Source organism: Etheostoma spectabile, chromosome 7, assembly GCF_008692095.1.
Source record: "Etheostoma spectabile isolate EspeVRDwgs_2016 chromosome 7, UIUC_Espe_1.0, whole genome shotgun sequence".
Taxonomy (NCBI): domain Eukaryota; kingdom Metazoa; phylum Chordata; class Actinopteri; order Perciformes; family Percidae; genus Etheostoma; species Etheostoma spectabile.
Genome location: NC_045739.1, coordinates 29,954,325 through 29,977,598, shown reverse-complemented (window position 1 = coordinate 29,977,598; position 23,274 = coordinate 29,954,325). Strand labels below are relative to the sequence as shown.

The window sequence follows — 23,274 nt, the reverse complement described above, 5'->3', positions numbered from 1 at the left end:
TCCATGGTCAATAACCCTCATTTGTAGGGAATTATACCTAATATTTGAGCTAATGAAGCAGAAATTATGAATTATTTTGACTAATAGTTGAGATCAGAGGTATGTTGAGTGGATGAGTTTGGTCAGGATGCTGATTTGAAACCATTTTAATTTACACCCAACATTCAAAAAAAGTGATTAATTGTACTTGCAAAGAGCGTTGCATGGAATCCATCAATTTTTGTGGTAATTTGGTTAAAAAGAAACCCATATTTCTCATATAGACATTTTTTAAAGAGGTCAAATTTGACCCGAGGACAACAGGAGGGTTAAAGAAAAGATTTTTTTTTTTAACTGATGACGGAAACCATCTTTGTGTAAATGGAGCTCTGGAGGCGTCTGAACAGAGTACTTGCGAGCACACTTTACACACCCTTACCTCCTTCTCTGTTTGATGTTTGCTTTTGAGAAATCAGCCTTTTTCTTCCAAATGAAAACTCAGACAAACACTCATGATTTCCTCCAGACAAACACTGTTTTTGGTGGATGTGTATAGTTTCATGTACTGCCGGTTACCATACATACATTAAGTTTTTCTTAGCAAAAAAGCAGAAAAGATATAGGTAAAGATTGAAAGACAATACTGACTTTTTGAATAGCTTTGTAGGTGGTGATGATTGAGAAACATCTACATTCTTGAAGTAAATAAAAATAAAGGTGAACATATTTGTCTTTTGAAATTAGAAACATGCAACTTTCTTGTTGTGTATCCTGTCATTGATCATACTGTTGTACAGGAAGAATGTGTGTTTGAATTTGCCATCCAGATGCTCTGTTTATTTAATTTATTTATTTCTTTTATGTTCACCCTCCAAGGTTGTAACTTTAATTAAGATATTCTTGTAAAACCAGTACAGTGCCCATTCAAAATGGGCTTAATCAGAGCGTGCTGATTCCTTGGCCATTGATCCTGCTTGCAGATTTTTTTTTTCATACAATTGTACATAGCACAACAGTGCTTCTATGTACATGTATTTATTTATGTATGTATTTATTTTATGTATTACATAAATACACAAATATACAGCACGATATACCTACACAGAAATCTTCCACCCGCTCCCGCTCCCCACCCCCTCCCCAATCCCCATGCGGTAAATGGATTATTTTTGAAGATATCTGATTAAGCAGAAGGCCAGTTCCATTCCTTTAATGGACCCCTGCATATTATTAGCTCTTTTTTTCAAGTCTGTCATATAAGATGCACGACATTTGGGTTTCTGTCTTCTAACTGATGCTCAAAAGAAAAACAGTAATGCATCAATTGCTTTTAATTAATATTACATATTGGAGGTTCCTTAAATCTTTATGAGGAGAAATCAAACATGACAAGTTTTCCCTCCAGTAGTTTTCTTTTTGCTGTAGTTGGCGTTCAGAGTCAGCGTGGTATCGGTTAGTACGGCTTGTACACGTCCTGTCTTTTTGATGTGGGGAACATTTACTGAATAGCATCGGTACTATCTCAACAGCAGCCCACAACAACTCAAATCTGATATGTTACAAATGTTCCTGGCTGGGACTTGGACCGATCTAGACTTCTGGTGCCTCATTCAGCGACAGTGGACAAGTGATACAACGGCTCAAACTACTGTACGACAAACGTTTTATACACTGAGTTTGTGAAAGTGGCGGCCAGACAGAAAGACTAGGAGAACAGATGTGTTAAGCAGACCCAGACGGATCTGTTTTAGCCATTTCCTTCATGGGTACGTTTTCCCATAGCGAGTACCTCAGTGTGTGTGGTGTGTGTTTGCAAGGTTGAGATGGGGGGAGGGGGGGCTAGAGGGGCTGCGGGGGCAGCTGATGGGCAGACAGGTCAGTGTCCACAAAGCAGTGGCAGTTCTCAAACTGGCACTTGTTACAGCGAGAATGAGTCAGTGCATTATGGTTCATGCTTGATGTAATCCTTCACAACGCCGACACCCCCCTCCACGGATGTGACAGATCGAAATTGGCTCTCATTCACGGTTGTTTTGATGGTGAAATTCCTCACTAATGGCATTATTCATAGACTTCTAATAGCTTATTTTAGTGTTGAAACAAGTGGTTGAATAATTATGTCCTTTTATGTTTAAAACATGTGCTTTAGAACGGTCATATATATTTCTCTCACAGTGTGGTGATACCATAGTAGAAGAAACCTGTTAAATCAAAACCTTCTAGCTTTGCCTAATATTGTAATGTTTCTTGATATGATCTTGTATCCCTTCCAACTGTTACAATAACTCTGAATTTCCAATTTTCTATTGAACATTTTGTATTCGTCATGATAGAAATGTTTGAGAAAATGTTCCGGTGATTGACATCAACAGTTGTTAGTTCAAAAAAAATCTGTTATGAGTTCCTAGATCATTTTCAAGACTCTTGATATGAGTGACCCAGTGTGTAATAAAGTGAAATATCAGACACTTTTGTTTCAAGTCTGAAAATCAACAGCGGAAAGAGTTTGTTGTTTTGTCCTCCCATGGGGTGTGACATGTTATCAGTTCTGTGATAAGATTATCTTTTCTTTGATTAAAAGACTCGTGCAAAAAATGGCTGTGACTTTTGTGGTAATAATAGACAGCGTATGATGACAACACAACTAAAAAGGAACTTAGATTTCGTCATCTCGACTCAAATGGTCGAACAACAGCCTCGAACAACAGCCTCTAATAAACCGAGTGGCATTTTCATGTTTTTTATGGTATATAACACAAAAGGAAAAAAGATCAAATGAATAAATAACAGTTTGTGTAATGTGTAATGTTATGGATGATCTGTACTCAATCTAAAGTGAATGAAGAGTCTGCAGGCTACTGAAAGACTTCTGGCATAGCATGTGTAAATGTGCTGCTTCTGTTCTTTATCATTGCCTTTTGACAACATGACACATCTTCCCTGCTGTCACACCAGCAGTTTCCTCTTCATGGTCAGTCTGTAGATGATTTGGTAGCCATCATCCCAGCCGTAGAGCTGTCTTTCCTCGGGGTTGTATTTCAGACTGGCGTGGGCTCCGTACCTCCTGGGAAAGTAGATCAGAGGAGCCTCCTGGCTGATCACCATGTCATTGACGTCAAACAGGCACTGGACACGAGATCGGCTGGCCAGCCGGGTGTTGTAAACGACATAGACGGTCCCACAGACTACGAAAGCCGCCTCCGCGTTCTCCCGTGGGCACCGGGTGTCCCAGATTTGTTCTATATCGAGCGTGGCGGGGTCCATCTTTGCAAGGTTGATGTTGGGCTCGCTGTCGCTGTTGGCGTACAGGAGCCAGAGGCCTTCGTCGTCCGCTGCAAGGTCCGCGACAGTTTCCGGGTTGAGGCTGTAAACTGTGGCGTGGCTCTCCACGGGGAACATGGCAACGTCTGTCACCGAGCCACTCAGCAGGTCATATTTAACCACCTGCATGTCCATATCAGCCTCCTGCTGTATGTAGTACAAATAGCCGTCGTAGACAGCGCTGCCAGGACCGCTCCACTCAGATGGAAGCTTGATCTGTCGGCTGCTGGCGACGCCAGGAGAGCGGGAAAAGTCTCGTACAGAATTGAACTGGTAGATGCTGTCTCCGGATGTCTCGTTAAAGACGTAAACCTTGGACGACCTGGGGTCTCTGGTCCACATGCCCTTGGGACTGCCCACTCGCTTCAGGATCTTGACTGATCTGATGCCAGAGATGATATCCACACAGTCTGCAGAGAGAGATATGTAGTTAACTAGGGAAGAATGGATGACTAACTCTACAAATGTAGTTAAGGTGAGGTAGCTCATTCTGTCTGGTAGGACATAATTCCAATGGACTACTTACTCAATAGAATACATAATATTGTGCTAAATGAAGACTGTTCTGACCCTCCTGTTATCCTTGGGTCAAATTTGACCCCTTTAAAAAATGTCTATATCAGAAATATGCCATTCTTTTTAACCAAATTACCACAAAAAAGTATAGATTCCATGCAACGCTCATTGCAAATACAATTAATCACTTTCATTGAATTTCGGGTGGAAAGTGAAATGGGTTCAAATCAGCATCCTGACCAAACTCATCCACCCAACATACCACTGATTTTAACTATTAGTCCAAATAATTCATAATTTCTGCTTTATTAGCTCAAATATTAGGTATAATTCTATACAAATGAGGGTTATTGACCATGGATTCCAAAAAGTAGCGTTAAACTAGTGGTAGTAAGGTGGTGGTAGTGAACTAATAATAATAACAACGCGTTGAAAATGTGTTAATCTTTTTGACCCGGGAGGACAACACAAGGGTTAAACCACATGAGGAGAGACGCTTGGTTTCAAAATCCCAGTGAAGACAAAAACTCTTAAATAACCATGACGAGAACAGGTCTTAAAGCCCTCTGAGCAGATGATAGGCCAGTTGGTTGAAACTCATGCTGTGCAGCCAGAGGTACTACATTTTTAGGTAATTCAATATTTGCAATGGCCCTGAGCTAAGAGGTAAACTCATTATGAAAATGTTTATTGGGAATTAAAAACCAAGTGAGGTCATTTCTCATAGTTTTCTATAGAAGCTGACTTCTTTTTGGAGCCAGTGGAGTCGCCCCTTGCTGAGAGAACGCCGCTTTGAGGCACTTCCTCGTCGGCTTCACTTAACGACCCTGAAGCTTCATCGTTAGTTTTTTCCAGTCCATGGCTGCACCTCAGATTACATGTCTATGTATTGTGAAAAATGACACAATTATCATCCAAATTATTTCATTCAGGTGTGAAGTTAACATAATTATAAGAATGTAATTTAGATTTCTATCTCCCAGCTGGCACAATTAGTTCCATTGGCATGTTTCAGTAACTGCCATTCCTCAGTTCAAATGACTATTTGCAACCTAACATTTAGAAAACATCAAGCAGCCTGCAGCGGTCAATATCTGGCTCTCCAAATTAAGCAAAATCAAACCAGTCAGGGGGAAATTGGACACACAGAATCATTATGTGAGGAAGTAGGAGGCAGCACGCAGGCAGCATGAAGATGATCTCCATAAACCAAGATGGATACACAAACAAAGAGGATGTCCCCCTGTTGTGCCCCGGAGCAAAATTAACATCATGCTCAGAAATCTGAAATGGCTCGCTACAATGCGGTAAAGTTTGTTTTGGGTCACTTGACAATGATTCACTGTGTGCAGAGCGAACATGAGCTCGGAGAGTAACGGGCGCTGACCTCAGGCCAGCTTCCTGTCCCTCCTCTCTGCAGACACACAGCTCCGGACTGCACAGGAGATTTTACACACTTATACAGAGAAGAAGAAAATCTCCCTTGATCATGTAGAGCATGACTGGCATTAGGATTCTGGGGCGTTTATGTGTCACCACATAATTCTTGAATTCATGAGATATTGATTGTCTTATTAAGTCAGGGTAAATAATGAGGAAATCAATATTTGTTTCATTTGATTTTTTAATCAGAGTCTGGACAAATGGTACCAAAGGAATTGAATGATTCATCAGAGATGTGGCTTTCGGAGCCAATTAAATATATAGATCTTTTGCTTAATGTGCACATTAAGTGAAATCTGCAGAGTGTTTCATGAAATTCAAATCACAGCTTTACCTATCCCGCTTTAGTTCCTGTATTATACAATGACTCAGCGCAGCAAAAAACATCCCAGAATTGTTCGTAGCAGCACGCCTTGGGATCTGGAGATTATAAAGACAAATGCTGTGCTCAAACAGCGAAGGAGGGGAGTAGCTCGGCTGAAATAAATGAGTTGCATCAAGTCACATTTCTCCAAGAAAACATGCCTGCCCACTGACTCAAAGCACTCACACGTTAAACGGCCTGTGTTGGTTTGCCATTTTCCAAAGGCATGGTCTTTTTCTGCAGAAGGGGTGGTTAAGATGTGTGTGATGCTAAAATTAGCTATGGAAAATACGACGTTTACCGTATACAAGGTTCCACAGGTTAAATCATACAATGACAAAATCTAATTTTCTAGACCTGGAAAAGTCATGGAATTAGTAAAGTCAAATTTAGTTTTTATTTTTGCACATTCTTGGATCTCCTTTTACAGCTATTAATTTCCCTCGGAACCATTATTCTTTACAAGGGGTCATAACAATCACACATATATGAATTTTGTTGTTCAATGACATGAATTGTTACAGTAATCTTCCATTAATAACGTTCCACATATTATTTTCTGTAGCGGGTGATGAAATATAGCTCTAATATGTGTTGACATTGTCTTTACCATCAAGTACGCTTCTTTATTTTCTCATCACTCTGCCTCTCCTTCCATGTTTGACTGATACATGAAGTATATTCAATATTTCATGGCTCTCTAATGACTGATTACAATTTATATATGTCATTAGAGAGCCATGAAATATTGCCGTACCGGTATGTACCGTGTATGTAGGCTCCATACGTTGTTTTTCAGACTTACATTATATTCAGAAGTTAGTTGACAATGAAATACACTAAGAACACATTAATAGTACAATTGGTTCTGTTTCCCCTTGTGCTGGAAAAGCCAGGGCCATACTGATAAATGTGTTTGTAAAGCAATTTTTTTATATGTATAAAATCAGTTTTGAAGTATTTAAAGTACAAATGAACATTTAGAGACTGAAAAACGTTGAACATTGGATTAAAGTATACTATACTAGTATGTATGTGATATACACTGTGAATGATCATGGAAATTTAATTTTGGGTCCTGCAGCAGTCATGAAAAAGTTATGAAATGTTGTTTTATCTATCTATCTATCTATCTATCTATCTATCTATCTATCATAATACCGTGTGATTCACCATTCATAACTGAAAAGAGACAAAGCAAAAAGAAAAAAATGGTAAACCCTAATTGCAACATTCAACCTTGAAATGTTAATTCAATGAAAGATAGATAAATAGATAGATCATATATTCCACAGCTTCTGCCTGTGCCAGTGCTCTGTCATAAGTGAAAAAGAAAGATGAAATGCAGCCATCTATCTATCTATCTACCTACCTATCTATCTATCTATCTATCTATCTATCTATCTATCTATCTATCTATCTATCTATCTATCTATCTATCTATCTATCTATCTACCTACCTATCTATCTATCTATCTATCTATCTATCTATCTATCTATCTATCTATCATGATACAGTGTGATTCACCATTTATAACTGAAAAGATACAAAGCTAGAAGAAGAAAATGGTATACCCTAATTGTAAAAATCAACCTTGAAATGTTACTTCAATGATAGATAGATAGATAGATAATATTTTCCACAGCTTCTGGCTGTGCCAGTGCTTTGTCATAAGTGAAAAAGAAAGATGAAACGCAGCCATCTATCTATCTATCTATCTATCTATCTATCTATCATAATGCACTGTGATTCACCATTTATAACTGAAAAGAGACAAAGCAAAAAGAAGAAAATGGTATACCCCAATTGCAACATTCAACCTTGAAATGTTAATTCAATGATACATAGATAGATGAAAAGATGAAACGCAGCCATCCCCCGGGCTGTTTGGCTGCAGTGTGTATGTACTTCCCTGCAGCTCACCAGAGACTTTGGAGTGCAGCTCCTCCCAGTCTTCTTCCTGCTCTTCCTCTCCTCTGCTCTCCAGCCCCCAGGCTCCCTGCTCCACCACCTTGTCTGCTTTACTCGCACAGGCCCGAGGGGAAGTCTGAGCTTCCACGTAATCCATCTCCCGCTCCATCCGGTCCACTCGGACTGCAGCTCCTTCCAGGTCTTTGAACATCACGCTGTGCTCATTCCTCAGCCCATTCATGGCCTCAGCAGTTAGCTTTTTGAAATCCAGCATCTCTGTGTGGTAGCGATGGGATTGTTCGTGCCACAACTGCATACGGTCCTACAGGACATGAGCACAACAGCGCAAGTGTTAAACAAGAATGAATACCAATAACGCAGGGTGATTATTTTTCAGTTTTTTACTCAAGTAACTGAACCATCAACAAGACTAATTTATTAGAGCTCTGTGTTGTTGTGATGCTTTGAGATAAATGCTAACATGCTGACATAGTCACAATAACAATGCTAACATGCTGATGTTAGCCAGGTTTTGTGTTTTATCTAAGCATGCTAACATTTGCTAATTAGCACTAAATACAAAGTATTTCCAGTATTAGTTTTGCAGCTGTTTGGTTATAACAAATATATATTTTTCAACCTGCTGGTGGTGCTATATGAAAAATTAGGGAATCACCAAAGTTATTCCAAGTTATCCTGAGAGGACCATGAATGTGTGTACCACATTTAATGAAAATACACCCAGTGAAAGTCAACCACATGGTGACGGTACAAAAAAAGTTAGGAGGATCAACAAAGTCAGTAGGATCCATCCTCTGGGTACCAAGAATGTCTGTTAAAAAAAAAAAAATTCACTGTAATCATGCCATCTCAACAACTAATGAACTGTCATGAAATCTTGTTCGGACATTCATGATCTCCGGAGGATGAATCTTGCTGAACTTAAACGTCCCATGGCATGAAAATCTCACTTTATGAGGTTTTTTAACATCAATATGAGTTCCCCCAGCCTGCCTATGGCCCCCCAGTGGCTAGAAATGGTTATTGGTGTAAACCGAGCCCTGGGTATCCTGCTCTGCCTTTGAGAAAATGAAAGCTCAGATGGGCCGATCTGGAATCTTGCTCTTTATGAGGTCATAAGGGGCAAGGTGACCTCCCCTTTTTCTGCTTTGCCCGCCCAGAGAATTTTGCCCCCCCCCCATGAGAAAGAGGCAGCATGGCTTTTGAGCGAGCAAAGTGGCAGTTGGTCAAGGCCACAATTCCAGCCTGCACCACTAAGGTCTTTATAAAAGAGACTTCAGATATAGTATTAGGGGACCACTAAGGTCTATATAAAAGAGACTTCAGATACAGTATTAGGGGACCACTAAGGTCTATATAAAAGAGACTTCAGATACAGTATTAGGGGACCACTAAGGTCTATATAAAGAGACTTCAGATACAGTATTAGGGACCACTAAGGTCTATATAAAAGAGACTTCAGATACAGTATTAGGGGACCACTAAGGTCTATATAAAAGAGACTTCAGATACAGTATTAGGGGACCACTAAGGTCTATATAAAAGAGACTTCAGATACAGTATTAGGGGACCACTAAGGTCTATATAAAGAGACTTCAGATACAGTATTAGGGGACCACTAAGGTCTATATAAAAGAGACTTCAGATACAGTATTAGGGGACCACTAAGGTCTATATAAAAGAGACTTCAGATACAGTATTAGGGGACCACTAAGGTCTATATAAAAGAGACTTCAGATACAGTATTAGGGGACCACTAAGGTCTATGTAAAAGCATCCAACGAGTACCATGTCATGGGACCATAGATCATTAATATTTATACAGTCTATGCATGGGACCTTTAACAATCCTCTGACCTTTCTAACGTCACCAGCAAATCCAGGGACATATCTCAACATGAAGAAAGATTGTTACAACATTTTGTACTGTTATTCATGGTTCCCAGAAGACGTATCGTAAAAACCTATTGTACACTACCTGCTCAGAACCAAACAGCAGACAGCCTCAGTTAGAGAATGCAGTAGCTAATAACTGCTGGATGTGGAAATAAGATGTTTGATTCATAAATGGCCAAAGCATCAGTTGCACAAACACTCAGTTGACATTCCCATCACGCTCGGGTGTACTTTGTGTTTAGTGCTAATGAATCTGGTTTACAGAACGTACATTCTTACGCCGCCCAAGACAATTGTGATTGGTTTAAAAGAAACAGCCCAGAGCGTTTTTTCTCCTATCTAGGAGTCTATGTGTGGAGGGGCCAGAAATACTCCGCAGCACTGTGGAGGGTGGAGAGGCCTGGCCATGCAAGACTAGAGATTGAGCCAGTATTTCCCAACATTGTGAACACTTATATCTAACTAGAGCCTATTGTCTTGCTTTTCAGATATTTTCCACATGTGTGGTGTAGCCAAACATTACTCCACAAAGCTGTGGAGATAGGTCTGGCTATGCGAGAATAAGAACTTATTGCTAAATGTTTATGGTCGCTGGTTCAAGTCCCCATACGGACCAAAGTATGTTGGTGGACTGGTAGCTGGAGACGTGCCAGTTCACCTCCCGGGCACTGCCAAGGTGCTTTTGAGCAAGGCACCGAACTCCTAAGTGCTCGGGGCACCTTTCTTTGGGCAGCCCCCCCACTCTGACATCTCTCCATTAGTGCATGTATTGTATAGGTACTGAGCATGTGTGTGTAGTTCAGGCCAACAGAGTGGGAATTGCAATTTCCCCTTGTGGGATTAATAAAGTATACATTACATTATACACTGTATATATGTATGTATAAATATGTCAGCCTCCCAGAGCCACTAGTGAGGCTGTAGACCTATCTTGTTGCCTACCAATACAAATTTCAGGGAGTAAGATGGTCCTGTTTTAATCAAAGCCTCATCACCATCACCAAACACAATACAGTTTCTCAGTGAGGTGATGGACACAGGCAGAGCGACCGGTAAATTATTCAGAGCGAGATGTAATAACTGACAGCCTTCTCCCCGGTCTACTCGGCCACGGTTTCATTTTCCCTCTCTACTTGCTGTGGCCCTGTGGTCACATGGAAATGAAAGTTCAATGAAAACTTGCTTGATGAATTGTTGTGTTCATATCAACGCGGAGGTTGAACCAGCATATTGGAATTGAGACTGCACGGAGGGAAACCACAGGGGGCGAAGAGAGCAGGCTTTAGCTATAAATAGACAGCTTTAAGATTGTCATTTTTGCATTGCAAGCCACATGGAGGATAAAAGCAAAAAAAAATCAGCAGCAATTAAATATACTCCCAAAGAAAACATTCAAATAATTATTGAAATGAGAGAAATGACTCACCGAGGCAACCAGAGATGTAATCCTCTTGCATTTCATGTAATTTCTAAAGTCTTCCCTTTACACAACCTCCCTTTAAAACACAATCTCAGTAATTTGATTCCTTCCCCGAGGCACTGTGTTGCAACACAGCTTCATACCTTTGCAGAACACATCATTCTATTTGGATGTTTTACACAAAAGCAGCAAAGGTTAAGCTTGTACCCATTACTGATGTGTCATTGTCTGAAGACGCTGGAGAAATAGTAATGTTGTCGGACAGAAACGGCATGTTGCACGCACCGACTGATGTTCCCTCGGGGGCCCCTGCAAAGTTGATGAGCTGGGCACAGATTGCATTAATTGGATTGCATTGGTTAAGACATTAAATTCACATAAAAGAAGGTAATCAAAACCCCCAAAAATATCAACTTGTATTTGTAATTTTTTTACATGAACGTTAAAGACTCAATGCACTTTTCTATCGGGGTGTGGGGGGGGGGGTGCACATTGCCCATTCTTATAATTCATGCTATGAACTTTTGCATGTTCCTTGGTCAGTATTTTGCAGAATCCCCAATATTTGACATATTTCTTTCTAGTTTTCCTTGTTAGTTTTTGTGTTTTATAACTATGATTCTTGACTTTTGCAGCATTTTTCTTTTGTCTCACTGCATGTTTATTGTTATACACCAAAGCCACCAAGGCAAGTTCCATGTACTCTATTTGAAAACCTACTTGACAGTAAAACCTGATTCTGGTTCAGGGCGATCTGTGCTGTCATTTAACTCATGGAATGCTACTAATAGTGTCTTGATCAATTAGCAATCATTTAAAGGGGTGTTGCGTCTTACCTCAATAGCTGACAACCTGTTCTCCAGATAATCCATTAGCCCCTGATAGTAATGCTGGGCTCCAGTGAAACTCAAGGCGGTGGAAACAAGGAGAACAAACACCGGCTTCATTGTGAGCAGATCAATGGTCAGATCAGTTTTTTAGTTTGTCCCGATTTTAGATGCTTCTTCAGATTTCCCCTCCCAGAACGGTCCTCAGAGCTTCACACAACCTACTGTTTAAACACTTTGTAGAACTACATATGCAAAGAGGTGAGAGGGATAGAGAGAAAGTAAGAGGCCGCGGTGAGGCTTTCCAATTCTTTGACCGCTCTCACTTTGCTGGAATGTTTTCACAAACTCTCAGGGAGGAGCCTTGTGCCTCTTACTCCTCTCTGTCCTCGGAAAGTGAATGTGCTCCACTCCGATCTGTGCAAGTGTGCATGTTGGTGTTTTTTCCACATTTTGAACACAGGCGTGTAAGCAGACAGACCACAAGTAAACACCTCTGCCAACTGTTACTTACTAAAATAAGGGTCCTACTTAATAACTGCAGAGTAAAGTAACATTGTTCATTGGGGGGGAAATGTTGTCACAGGCCAGGTGCTGCAATAAAAATGAGATATGGTGCTTGTCACCGCCGTAATGTATAGGCAACAGAGGCAGGAGGGCTCAAACAAAGACAGTGGAGAAGACAGGAACACATCAGGGATTTGCTCAAGGTATACAGGATATGTCCTAGGTCGGTAAGTTGCATCCACGTTTCCTTCCCTTGCCTCCCGTCCTCACGTAGTCCGTCCCACCGAAGAAAGCATAGGCAAGACGGAGGAGGAGAAAGGAAACGTGTTTTAGAGGGCTAAGAGGTCCTTTCCTCTGACATGAATTTGTCAGCTGTTTGGCCAACGTTAGCTTTCAGCTGCACGGCTTCCGGGGAGGCTGCTCTAGTGTATCCTCGCTCATAGCTCCTCAGAGATCCCTCCTCCATCCTAGCTCCTCTGGGTAGAAATAAGAGCTCTGAGACGGCCTTTACAAAGGAGGACCAGAAAAACTTCAAGCGAGGAGGTATCACGCAAGAGACTTGGGAAGCAGCCATAGTGGATGAAGCTTACCGGCATGTCCAAACAGAGTAATAATGAGTCCACAGGATAGCGGTAAAGGTGCCGGGGGGGGGGGGTGGAAAGCTCTGGAAAACAGGCAGATCCACCCAGATACAAGATATAGGGTTCGGAGGCTGGATTCCAAAAGGAGAGCAACCTTGCAACTTTTATGGTCAAAGTTCAATATCATTTAGGCAAGGCAAGGCAAGGCAGCTTTATCTGTATAGCACATTTCAGCTACAGGGCAATTCAAAGTGCTTTACACAAAATCAGTTAAAAAAAACAGATAAAACGAGTATAAACAGTTAAAAATAAAAACATTAAGACAGATAAAACCCTAACCCTAACACACTTGAGACTACCTTCACACTTATTAGTCAGTTTTAGTGCTGCCTTTCGTGATCACCCTTAGTGTCACTACCCTTCACGACTCTATTTTTGTCTCCTTTGACTCTTTTTCACACTAATTAAGCCGATCTAGCGCTGCCTTTCGTGTCTACTTAACGACCGTTTTTCCGCAATTTTCCGATCTTTCGACACTATACATCCACACTTTTTCTTTAAAGTGTTACCTTTCGAGTCTCTCTTTCTCTGTATTACACAACCTTTATACTTTTCCTCAACAAAATTCATCATAGGAAATTAAACATTAAAGAAATTAACATTATCATTTAAGGACAGGCAACATCAAAAAGAAAGGTCTTACTTTTGCTATTCAATTTAATTTTAACCTCACTTACTTACTTACACTGCAATATTTATTTTTGTACTATGGCAACCGCACTTTGCAATACCTTTTATTTAACGCCACTTTACATTTATTCAAAACCTTTTACTCATTGTCTGTTGTTTACTTTTTCCCAAGTGGGAATTTCCCCACTGTGGGATGAATGTTATATTGAAGTTTTATCTAATCTAATCTAATCTGGTTATCTGGCTGGTAATGGGCGGAAATGGACTGCTTATATACTGCAGGGCTGACGAGGGAAAGTGGAAACAGGTGAGCAGGTGGGCGGGTGAGTCGGGGAAAAGTCTGAGGGCATCTAGTGGACAGGTAGAGAACAGCAATGACTAGGTCTGGGGACAGAGAGGATGGCTGAATCTCACTTTCCCTATTAGCAGAAGCTCCTTGACGCTTCAGAGGAAAGGACGTCTCACTCCTCTATAAACACATTTCCTCGTTTCCTCCCTCGTCCTTTGATTTCCTTCGTCTCTGCCGTGCTTTTGGTGGGACGGACTAAGACGCGAGGAAGGGAGGCAAGTGGATGCAATTTGAGGTTTTTGTGTATTTTGTGCTTTATCCCTATCTGCCTCTCTCAGGTGAGCCTCTCTCATCAAAAGCCTTTCATTTTCCTCCAGAGCTTCCCAGCCCTTCACACTGTCTGCATGTTAGGAAAGTAAAAGATAAAGTAGCGGAGTCAGAGCACTTCCTTTGTTGCTGATATGGTTATTAGAGTTTAATCAACCCTCAAAAACCAACCACACACACACACAAAGATGAATAGAATGATCATCATCGTAATAGAACAAAACCACAAGGTAATAGAAAGTGATTCAATAAAAAGAGAGTGGAATTAGATGTCAGAATGTTCTGTAGGAAAAAGACCCAAAAAGCATTTTTATGATAACAATAAGATGTGAAAAGAAAACTGTTTTAAAAGTTAAGGGGTAAACATTTGCAGTGGCGTATTTGCAGGGCTGTAGTACCCCAGTCCGGTCTTGGACTCGAGTCCAGACTCAAGACCGTTTTTCTATGGTCTCTGACTTTTCTCGGACTCGCTAGTATTTGGACTCGGACTTGTCTTGGTCTCTGCCACTGGTCTTGCCATATAAGGCTAGTGGTCTCGACCGAGTCCAGGTGTCTTCATTATGTTGATAATAATATTGGAGGGAAAGTGAAACACAAAAGTATTGTCTCGATACTGTCATGCACAAGACCTTCTTTCTGTCCTGGACCCGGTCTTGAATTGGACTCCAACCTTTTTGGACTCGGTCTTGTCTTGGACTCGAACTTCTTTGGACTCGGTCTTGACTCGGACTCGACTAGTCCTGATCTTGCACTTGTCTTGGACTCGATAAAGGTGATCTTGACGACAGCCCCGAAAATTGCTCCATTGAACAAGTGTCGGACATTAAGGGCTTCACTGCAACCAGAGACTGCGTACCCATGGTTGAGCTGCATTATTGGCTGGAACATACAGCCCCCCCCTCTCACATTGACAGCTAGAAGTGGTCAATACCACTTGGTATTTTGCTGCTGGAAGGAGATTGCATACTGTAGATTAGGCTCAGTGCAGGGGCAGCAGTGCGTGAGCGTTCCATTACACAGGCAATCCTACTCTGACAACACCTGACCTTTCACCCCAGCAGCATAGAAACTTTTCTCCATCTGGCCTACAGACACGGAGGGACTATGGGCCCCTGGACACGGACATGTAAAGGGCCCTCCACCATAGACGCAATACACCCAGACTGAGAGACATGCAAAACCACCACAAATTTGGCAGCTATTTAAGCAGTTGCACATTTCTGTATATATTCAAATGTTTGTTCTTGTATTTTATCCTATTATTATGTCATGTAAATTGTATGTCTGTATATTGTATCTTGGTATTTCATTTATATTTATGTTCTGTGCTGTGTGACTGATTTTGCTGCTGGAACACTATAATTTCCCATTTTATTGTGATCAATAAATCATCCATCTATCTATCTATCTATCTATCTATCAAATTTCTCATTTCTTTGTGAGCCTATTGTGTCTCTTTGCGGTTGCTGGAAGCGTCATGACACTTTGTGTTCATTTTACATCTTTTTGTAGTCGTTTTACTGAAGAATAAAAGACACCAAACATCTACAAATAATGCTTTTAATTAATTTCATTTCATCAGTCATTTTTGATATTTCACGGTCATGGTTGTTTTGCGTGTCTTTGTGGATGTTCTGTGTCTCTTTGAAATCAAGATGGATTTTTTGTTTTTTGTCCCCTTGTGGTCGTTTTACGCCTCTTTTTAGTATAGTTTGCAACTTTTCATGGTTATTTTCCATCTTTTTCTTTTGTTTTGTGTATCTTTGTAGTCATTTGATTGACTTTCCAACAGCTCTGGTCCAGGAGCCGCCTGGCTCTTTACCTGGCAGGCCTGTTCACCACCTGATAGTTAGGTGCGTGTGTGTGTGTGTGTGTGTGTGTGTGTGTGTGTGTGTGTGTGAGGGGGGGTGGGGCATCCCTGGCCGCCTCTCTGGCCCCAACCTTGTTTCTCCGGTGCCAGGAACCAAACCAAGCCAGAGAGGTTTAAAGCTGGCAGCCTGTTGTGTATCATAGTTTTGATGAAGGCGGAGGTGGGGGGGGTTACTCCAGCAGTTAATGACCGGGCTCTAATCACGCTCTTCTCTGATTGTCTGCTGCCCACTATCATCTCTGCGAGTACTGAGGTGAACAAACAACCCCCTGTCTATTTTTATGACCACAGACAGCGGACCAGACTGTGAGTGTCGTCATGGTAACAAAGTGCCGTGTACAGCTGCTTTTAGAAATCGAAATGGGCAACCTGGAGTTTGATCTAATCTGGAACACATTGCCTGTCTGGAGCTGCCAGGCGAGAGCATTGACAGGCCAATGTGTGTGTGTGAGTGTGTGTGTGTGTGTGTGTGTGCGTGTGTGTGTGTGTGTGTGTGTGTTATGCCCCAGCGGTTTCTTTTTCAATCATAGTTCTTGATTGATTGAATAATTACAGCTTCGTACTTTTCTTCCCCTCCATTTTTGATCTGGATCGATTTGAAGCATGTGTCTAATGTTGTCTGCCGCTCTGTGTATACTTTTAATCTAATATTAATTGCTGGTTTAATTGCACCATTGAGCAGTTTGATGTGATCAAAGGGCAAAGCATCCTTCAGGATTTATCATGTTGCACTAAACATCAGCATATTGCAGAATCATAACCTTTTAGCTCGAGGCGGGTGCACAATGAAAGGAGTAATTGTAGCTCAGGCATTTGTTCAAGGGTGGGACTCATTGATTCAATTTTTATTCAGGGGAGAAGGAGACAGACATGTCCTCCTGTGGACAAGCTTCAATGTCACACTATTGTGCATGGGGTCCTTTGCAAAGTTATCCACAAGATGGCAGCGTCTCTCTTTTTGTGAAAAAGTCAAAAGGGGAACAGTGATGGAAGAAGGGATCAGATATTTTACTTAACCCTCCTGTTATCCTAAGGTCAAACTTGACCCATTTTCTATGTTTCTACATCAGAAATTTGGGTTTCTATTATCCAAAATGTCCCCAAAAAATGATGTAGATGGTTCCCTACGACGCTCTTTACAAGGAAAATGAATGATCAGTTTTCTAATTTCTTTTGTTTTATTCGATTTTATAGCATTTGAAAAAGAAATGACAAAATGATGTTGAAAAAAGTGACAAAAATGACCGAAAACAAAAACAAAACAAAAAACATCAAAACAGTGCGGGAAGAAAAATGTGGAGAAAGCGCAGAAAATATAAAAAAAAAAAAGCACAAAACAAAAGTGACAAAAACATCGGGAAAAGGGCAGAAAAAGCAAGAACAAAAAGTTGCGTAGCGGGTGGGAGGACAACACCAGGGCTAAGTAAAAAACTACCACAAGGTACAAATACTCTATTGCAAGTCTTGCATTTAAAATCCTACTTCAGTAAAAGCATCGTTAACAAAATGAACTTAAAGTATGAAAAGAAAAGGTGCTGATTAATGTATTTCATTAGCATCTAGTTTGAATGAGTTAAGATGCAGTTTGGTAGTTTAGGCTTGTGGTTCCCAACATAGGTGTCGAGTCCCTCCAAATTCCTTATGGTTATCTATGTATATCTGTATTGCGATGGTCATTCATATAACATTCGGTCTATGGAACTGAATGCTGTTGATTCGTTAGTTGAGTTGTTGGTAGTCTGGATCAACGGCATTTTTCATTTCCAGGATAATCGTATCGTCGTATCGGTGTGTGTCGCCGTTCTCAAACTCTGTTCGCTTTCGGAACACACCAACAAACGTCGAGTTAGCGGGCTGCACGCTGAAAATGGCGAGTTTGAGAAAAATTTGGAGGCCTGCCTGGCTCTTTCTGGGAATGATTGATAAGATTTCCAAAGAATATGATGGCATTTCCTCTCTAACTGGGACGTTTTGGGACCTTTTGGTGGGATTGCTGTAGAAAAAGTACATGGCGATACACTAGCAAGAGAAAATGAGGTTTAACCATGTATCAGCTGATTTAAATAGCTCATGTTACTGTATTGTGTCAACAGTTAACTACATTTAATATTGTAGTGGTGTAAATGTTCCACCAAAACAAGGTCCTTCCGGAGACTATTTTGCATTGCCACCGCCGCTGCGTCCGGAGCTTAGCCCCGCCCAGGACGATTGTGATTGGTTTAAAAAAAATGGCAACCCTTTTTCTTCCCTATCCAGAATGAATGTGTGGTGTAGCCACAGTTCTGCGGAGGTCTGGCAATGCAAGACTAAGGTGTTGGTAGTCTCAATTTATCCATCCACATAGCACTCCAGGATGGGAGAAAAACCTGCTCCGGTTCATCTGCATTTCTTTAAACCAATCACAATCGTCTTGGGCGGGCCTTAGCTCCGCACGGAGCCACCGTGCCACTGCAAAATACTCTTGAGAAGGAACTGAACGTGTGTACGTCCAAAAGTTGTTTTGGCTGTCCAACAGAAAACTCCGATTGGACAGATAGTCTAGTGTCTGTTGCTTGCTTGTGTGCTAGCAGTGTCCGTGGTATAATTGTGCGAAATGTCATATTCAGAGGCATAAGGCAGGCTTTTGACCCTTACATCTGTATCTATTATGCTGAATATCTCACCTTGGGTTTAACACAGAATGACGATGTCACTGTTGCGGAGTGGGTACTGTGTACATGCGCATGTGTGTACGTGTTTCAGTAGGAATTGAACCAGCACATGCATGGGAAACCTTACATTTCAATGCACCCTTACGAAAAGTTGAGCAATCCCAGCAAGAGAAAATCTCTGGCGCCGCCACTGGGCCTCAAACATTTAAATGAAACCAACTGAGAGGTTTAGAGGTCTTTTTAGTGGAACTGCTAACAACTCATAAGACATCTGACACATGACAAGAAGCTCTGATAAGAATGTTTTCTTGGAAGTGGTCGCAATCCATAAAATGTTGGGAACTGCTGGTCTGCTCTTTGACAATGTGTTGTAATTTGAAAGCTTATCCTGTGTGTTGTGTAAGGAAAATAGCAATCTGAAAAGGAACTGTAGTAATTACAGCTGTATAATCAAAGTAGTAAAGCAAAATAGTACAACATTTCCCTTCTAAAGCAGGAAATTGAAATACTTCAGCAAACCACAAGTACCTCAAAATGAAACAGTACTTTCCACCACTCAGAAATAATGACTTTTTGTTTCCTTTCACTGCTTTTTTCTTCATATGTGAGAAAGCATTGAAGTGATAACCTTTCTCTTTGCCACAAGCTGAGCTTGTAAAACCCACAAAACCTCAGTTGTATAGGTTCCAGATAGAAACTGTATTTATAAAGTTGCAACACAAGGAGTACCAGCACCCTTTAATTCATTAGTGATGTTTTGACCTTTCTCCACAGCCTAGCGGAGGAAGGTCTGGCTAGTCCACACAGCATTCTGGTTTATTGACATTTCTTTAAACCAATAACAATTGTCCTGAGCAACGCTAACGCCTTACACAATAACGGCCTCTGCAATATAGTCTTAGGAAGGAAGTAGTTTTGGTGGAACATGTGTACTATCAGAAGTTCAGAAGAAGAAACTCAGATTGGACAGATAGTCCAGCTAGCTGTCTGGATTTACCCTGCAGAGATCTGAGGACCAGGTAACCATAGTCCTCAGATTGGACAGATAGTCTAGCTAGCTGTCTGGATTTACCCTGCAGAGATCTGAGGACCAGGTAACCATAGTCCTCAGAAATCCAGCAGAGGTTAGAACGCCAACACAAAGGAAGCGGAAGGTGACAAACATCAGGACCAAAATTAGTGACATCCGGCGGAACTTCCTTTAAATAGCCTTATCCATTCAGAAATGGAACTGTGAAACCAACTGTGATGATTATGAATGTGTGTGCATCTAATTGTTGGGAACTGTTGTTTTTTTTTTGTTACTAACATCACAGAGTACGGTCTAGACCTGCTCTTATATGAAAAGCGCAATGAGTTAACTGTTGTGATTCGGCGCTAAATGAATAAAATTGAATTGAATTGAATCTACATGCATGTGTTTGTGTTTGTGTGTGTGTTTGTGTGTCTCATGTTATCCCATGCATTTGCCTCAGCACCAGGCGTCAGACACCAAACACCCGTTAAATGCAATGTTCTTTATTACCCTCTCCTACTGATTGAAAGAAAACTTAGCCGCCCAGTGCCAGGTCGTATAAAAGCAGAGACCGAATGGATGAAGCAACGTAAATCCTTTAGTCCCTTGTAAAAAGCTTTAATACACCCGAGGCGCCAAATCACTTGACCTGTGTTAGCCCTGCCGTTTGGGGGCTTTCTGGCTGACTGAGCAGTGTGGAGCCAGCCCTTCTCCTCCCATTCTCCAGCTGTCAGTCCAGGTAAAAGTCAAGGCCTTATTAGTGACACACTTGCTCTGCCTGGCTTCATGGCATCTCCTGTCTTTAATCAGCCGCTGAGAACCATGTTTTTCTGCATCCAAAGTTTTGTAAACCAATGTAGCCTTTCACAAAAACCTTCCTTTGACGTTTGTCTTTTTACGCCAAGAATTTGCGGTGAAAAAAAATGTACCAATGGTGGCTGTAGGTGTGCTGTTGGCCACACAATCTTGGAAAGTTAACGGCTTACTGTGAATACAAACCAACTTTTGGGAACATCTACGGCGCATCGGTGAGTCATGCAACTACCAGGAATTGTGAAATGGTTTGAGGTGTGAGGTGTATCCAAACAGGATTTCAATGAAGTATGCATTATGTACACACATCAAGTACGCACAGTACACAGGTGTGTCTTGTTTTAATTTGTGGCATACAGGGCCTTCTTGAGAGAAATATTTTTTCATCATGATATCTAAAATTGGCCCGTGTGCTATAATGAAGACTGTCTCTCAACTTGAATGTTCATTTCTGGCGTTGCCCTGACAGCCGACATGTACTCGCCTGGGTTTCTGAGCAGAGGAGTGCCCGAGGGGCTGTGGACAGCTGCTCAGAGGGGTAAAAACTCTCGACAAAAGCAGCATTTATCCGTGGTGGGCGCTTCAATGGGAGCTTGACCGCTGGAAATAAAGACGCAGTATGTGAGAAAATATCCAAGGAAATGCCGTCACAGAGCCAGTCGTCCCTACAGGAGCACACAGCTGTTAGCCATACTGCTTCTCGGTCTAGACACTGCTCTCTACACACATGCAAACAGTGTTATATTGAGGGGTTTAAATGATGGGTGAAGAAGAAGATTGATTTATTTGATTAGGACAGTGCACATTTCTGTCTATGCGCCAGTGTTAGCCAGTCGGCTAATTTTCAACTGTAGTCATAGTTACCCAGCATGCATGTCTTTATGGTGGGAGGAAACCGGTGCAACCAGGAGGAAACGCACGCAAACACGGGAAGAACATGCAAACCCCACACAGAAAGGCCATGCCCGGACCGCGGATCAAACTCTGCAGTGCCAATGCTGTGAGCCACAGTGCACCGGTGCACGGTTCTTCAAGTCTATTGTAAAACAGGACACATGTCCATATGAAGCAGATGTTCCTTGCTGTATTAATGTTGATAATCAATGCAAAATAAACAGAAAGTGGACTGTGGATGGCCCGTATGCACAAACTGTTACAATGTACACACAAACATCAGAGTTGGGTTCCAGACTGAACCTATCCTTTAACATGTGTGGGAGATAGTGTGTTAAATGTCTATTTTTGATCAGGGGTCTTGTCAGGAGTGCTATTGAATGCAACATAGCTGCACAAAGCCATGTGCCATGTAAAAATCAGATTACATTTGTCAACCACTCCTCAAGCGCCTCACGCGTCTCGAGCTTGTCCACCTGACATGTTTCAGCATTGTTCTTGTTGCCGTTTCTGCCTCTGGAGCTGAGTGGAGAAACATAGCAGGGGGGGGGGGCAGGCTCGTGCATACCATTAACTCACAAAGCACTCATTACAAGAGCATCTCCCGTATCCTCTATACCAGCAAAACATGTCACCTCACGTTCTCCGCCTCATTCTGAACACCGCAGCACTAAAACCCAACACCTCTCTGGCACGGGGCTCCACTCTGACTCACTTGAGTGAAATGCCTCAAACGTTACGGTTGCCAAATTATGAAGTTAACAGAAATGTATGCACGGGGCTCGGCCTCCTCTTCCTGTTAGCATGGGGGGGGGGGGGCGGACTTGTCGCAGCCACTTGCAACCCACCTGTAAGCCCCCTTTTCATCAAAATACTGCAACGTTTTGCCACCATACATCATGGGTACACATATTTTTTTCGCTGTCAACACCAGAGCAATAAAAATGAGGTAGTGGTCTGCAGACAAGAACATTCATTTAAAGTTTATAATTGCTCAAGTTTATTATGTGGGCTCTGCGCAACATGCTTCAACACTGATTAGAGTAGTTATCTTAGTGAAAATCACACATTATCCGTCTTTACTTGTTGCTGAGTGCTCCGAGTGCATGTAAACGGGGCATGCTTCATTTATAAAGGTAATTACATGTTATGTGGCTCCATGTCTTGATTAGTGAAAGTATGAATGCATCCTACCCTGCGATTTATCCATAGTTGTAATTTCCACAAGAAAAAAAAACTCCACTGCATCAACCGTGACATCCATTGCTTCATGTCAGGTTAAAAGCCGTGATCGCACTGATAAGCAGCTACAATTAGCTACAGTATGGCGCGGCAGGATGGAAGCAATTTATCAGTTCCTGGACCTTTAAATGAAATCAAATGTGGTAGGAAGCCCATTGGGTATTTGTTATCTTGACGTACGTCCTGAGAATACCTTATGTGAAAACCAGTGTCACCATGAGAGCGTCCCAGCAGACTGGAGCATGGCTCGGGAGAGATGGGCTTGTCAGCAGCTGTTTCAGTCTGTCGCACGGTGTGGAAAAGCTCTGTCATGGCCTACCTAATGGTGATTGTTTGGAGTGGGGAGAGCCCAGCGTCTTGTCTGCATGCTGGCATCTGGAGGGGTTTGGAGGTGGGGGGGAAAAGGGGGGGGGGGGGCTGTTATAGGAGAGACATTTCTCTTGAATTTCAACTTTTTTTAAAGATTTCCTTAGCTTAAAAAAATGTTTATTCTTCGTTACAAGACATAAGGCTTTGTTAGGAAGGGACTGTATTAACATTATGCGGACCCCATCATCTCCCGGAAAACAACTGTATAGGATTATTGTGGAAGCAACTTATGGCAATCCATATTTTTATGTTTGCTGGAAGGCAGTGACGCGTTATTATGGAACCCACGCAACTCCTAGGCAAGACCCTCCCTTCAACAGCATTCAC

At 41.7% G+C, this 23,274-nt stretch overlaps 1 protein-coding gene across 2 annotated transcripts; it reads right to left on the bottom strand.

Moving 5' to 3' along the window:
- Positions 1–2,107: 2,107 nt before the first annotated feature.
- Positions 2,108–22,950, bottom strand: olfml3a (olfactomedin-like 3a). 2 transcript variants are annotated; one of them, XM_032521148.1, is made up of 3 exons: positions 22,772–22,950; positions 7,548–7,857; positions 2,108–3,710 (listed from the first exon to the last, which is right to left on the bottom strand). In XM_032521148.1, exons 2-3 carry the CDS (start codon positions 7,849–7,851, stop codon positions 2,926–2,928), a joined length of 1,089 nt encoding a protein of 362 aa, XP_032377039.1. In that variant the 5' UTR covers positions 7,852–7,857; positions 22,772–22,950; the 3' UTR covers positions 2,108–2,925. The 2 variants fall into 2 exon arrangements, with proteins under 2 accessions (XP_032377039.1, XP_032377038.1); XM_032521147.1 differs by lacking the exon at positions 22,772–22,950 and adding an exon at positions 11,709–12,142.
- Between the last annotated feature and the right edge of the window lie 324 nt (positions 22,951–23,274).

What these genes read in the sequence shown, in the direction of transcription:
- olfml3a (XM_032521147.1), bottom strand. Translation starts at nt 11,819, where the DNA reads ATGAAGCCGGTGTTTGTTCTCCTTGTTTCCACCGCCTTGAGTTTCACT. An exon ending in ACAGGTTGTCAGCTATTGAG is followed by an intron (nt 7,858 to 11,708) that starts GTAAGACGCAAC and finishes CATGTCCTGTAG; the next exon opens with GACCGTATGCAGTTGTGGCA. An exon ending in GCTGCACTCCAAAGTCTCTG is followed by an intron (nt 3,711 to 7,547) that starts GTGAGCTGCAGG and finishes CTCTCTCTGCAG; the next exon opens with ACTGTGTGGATATCATCTCT.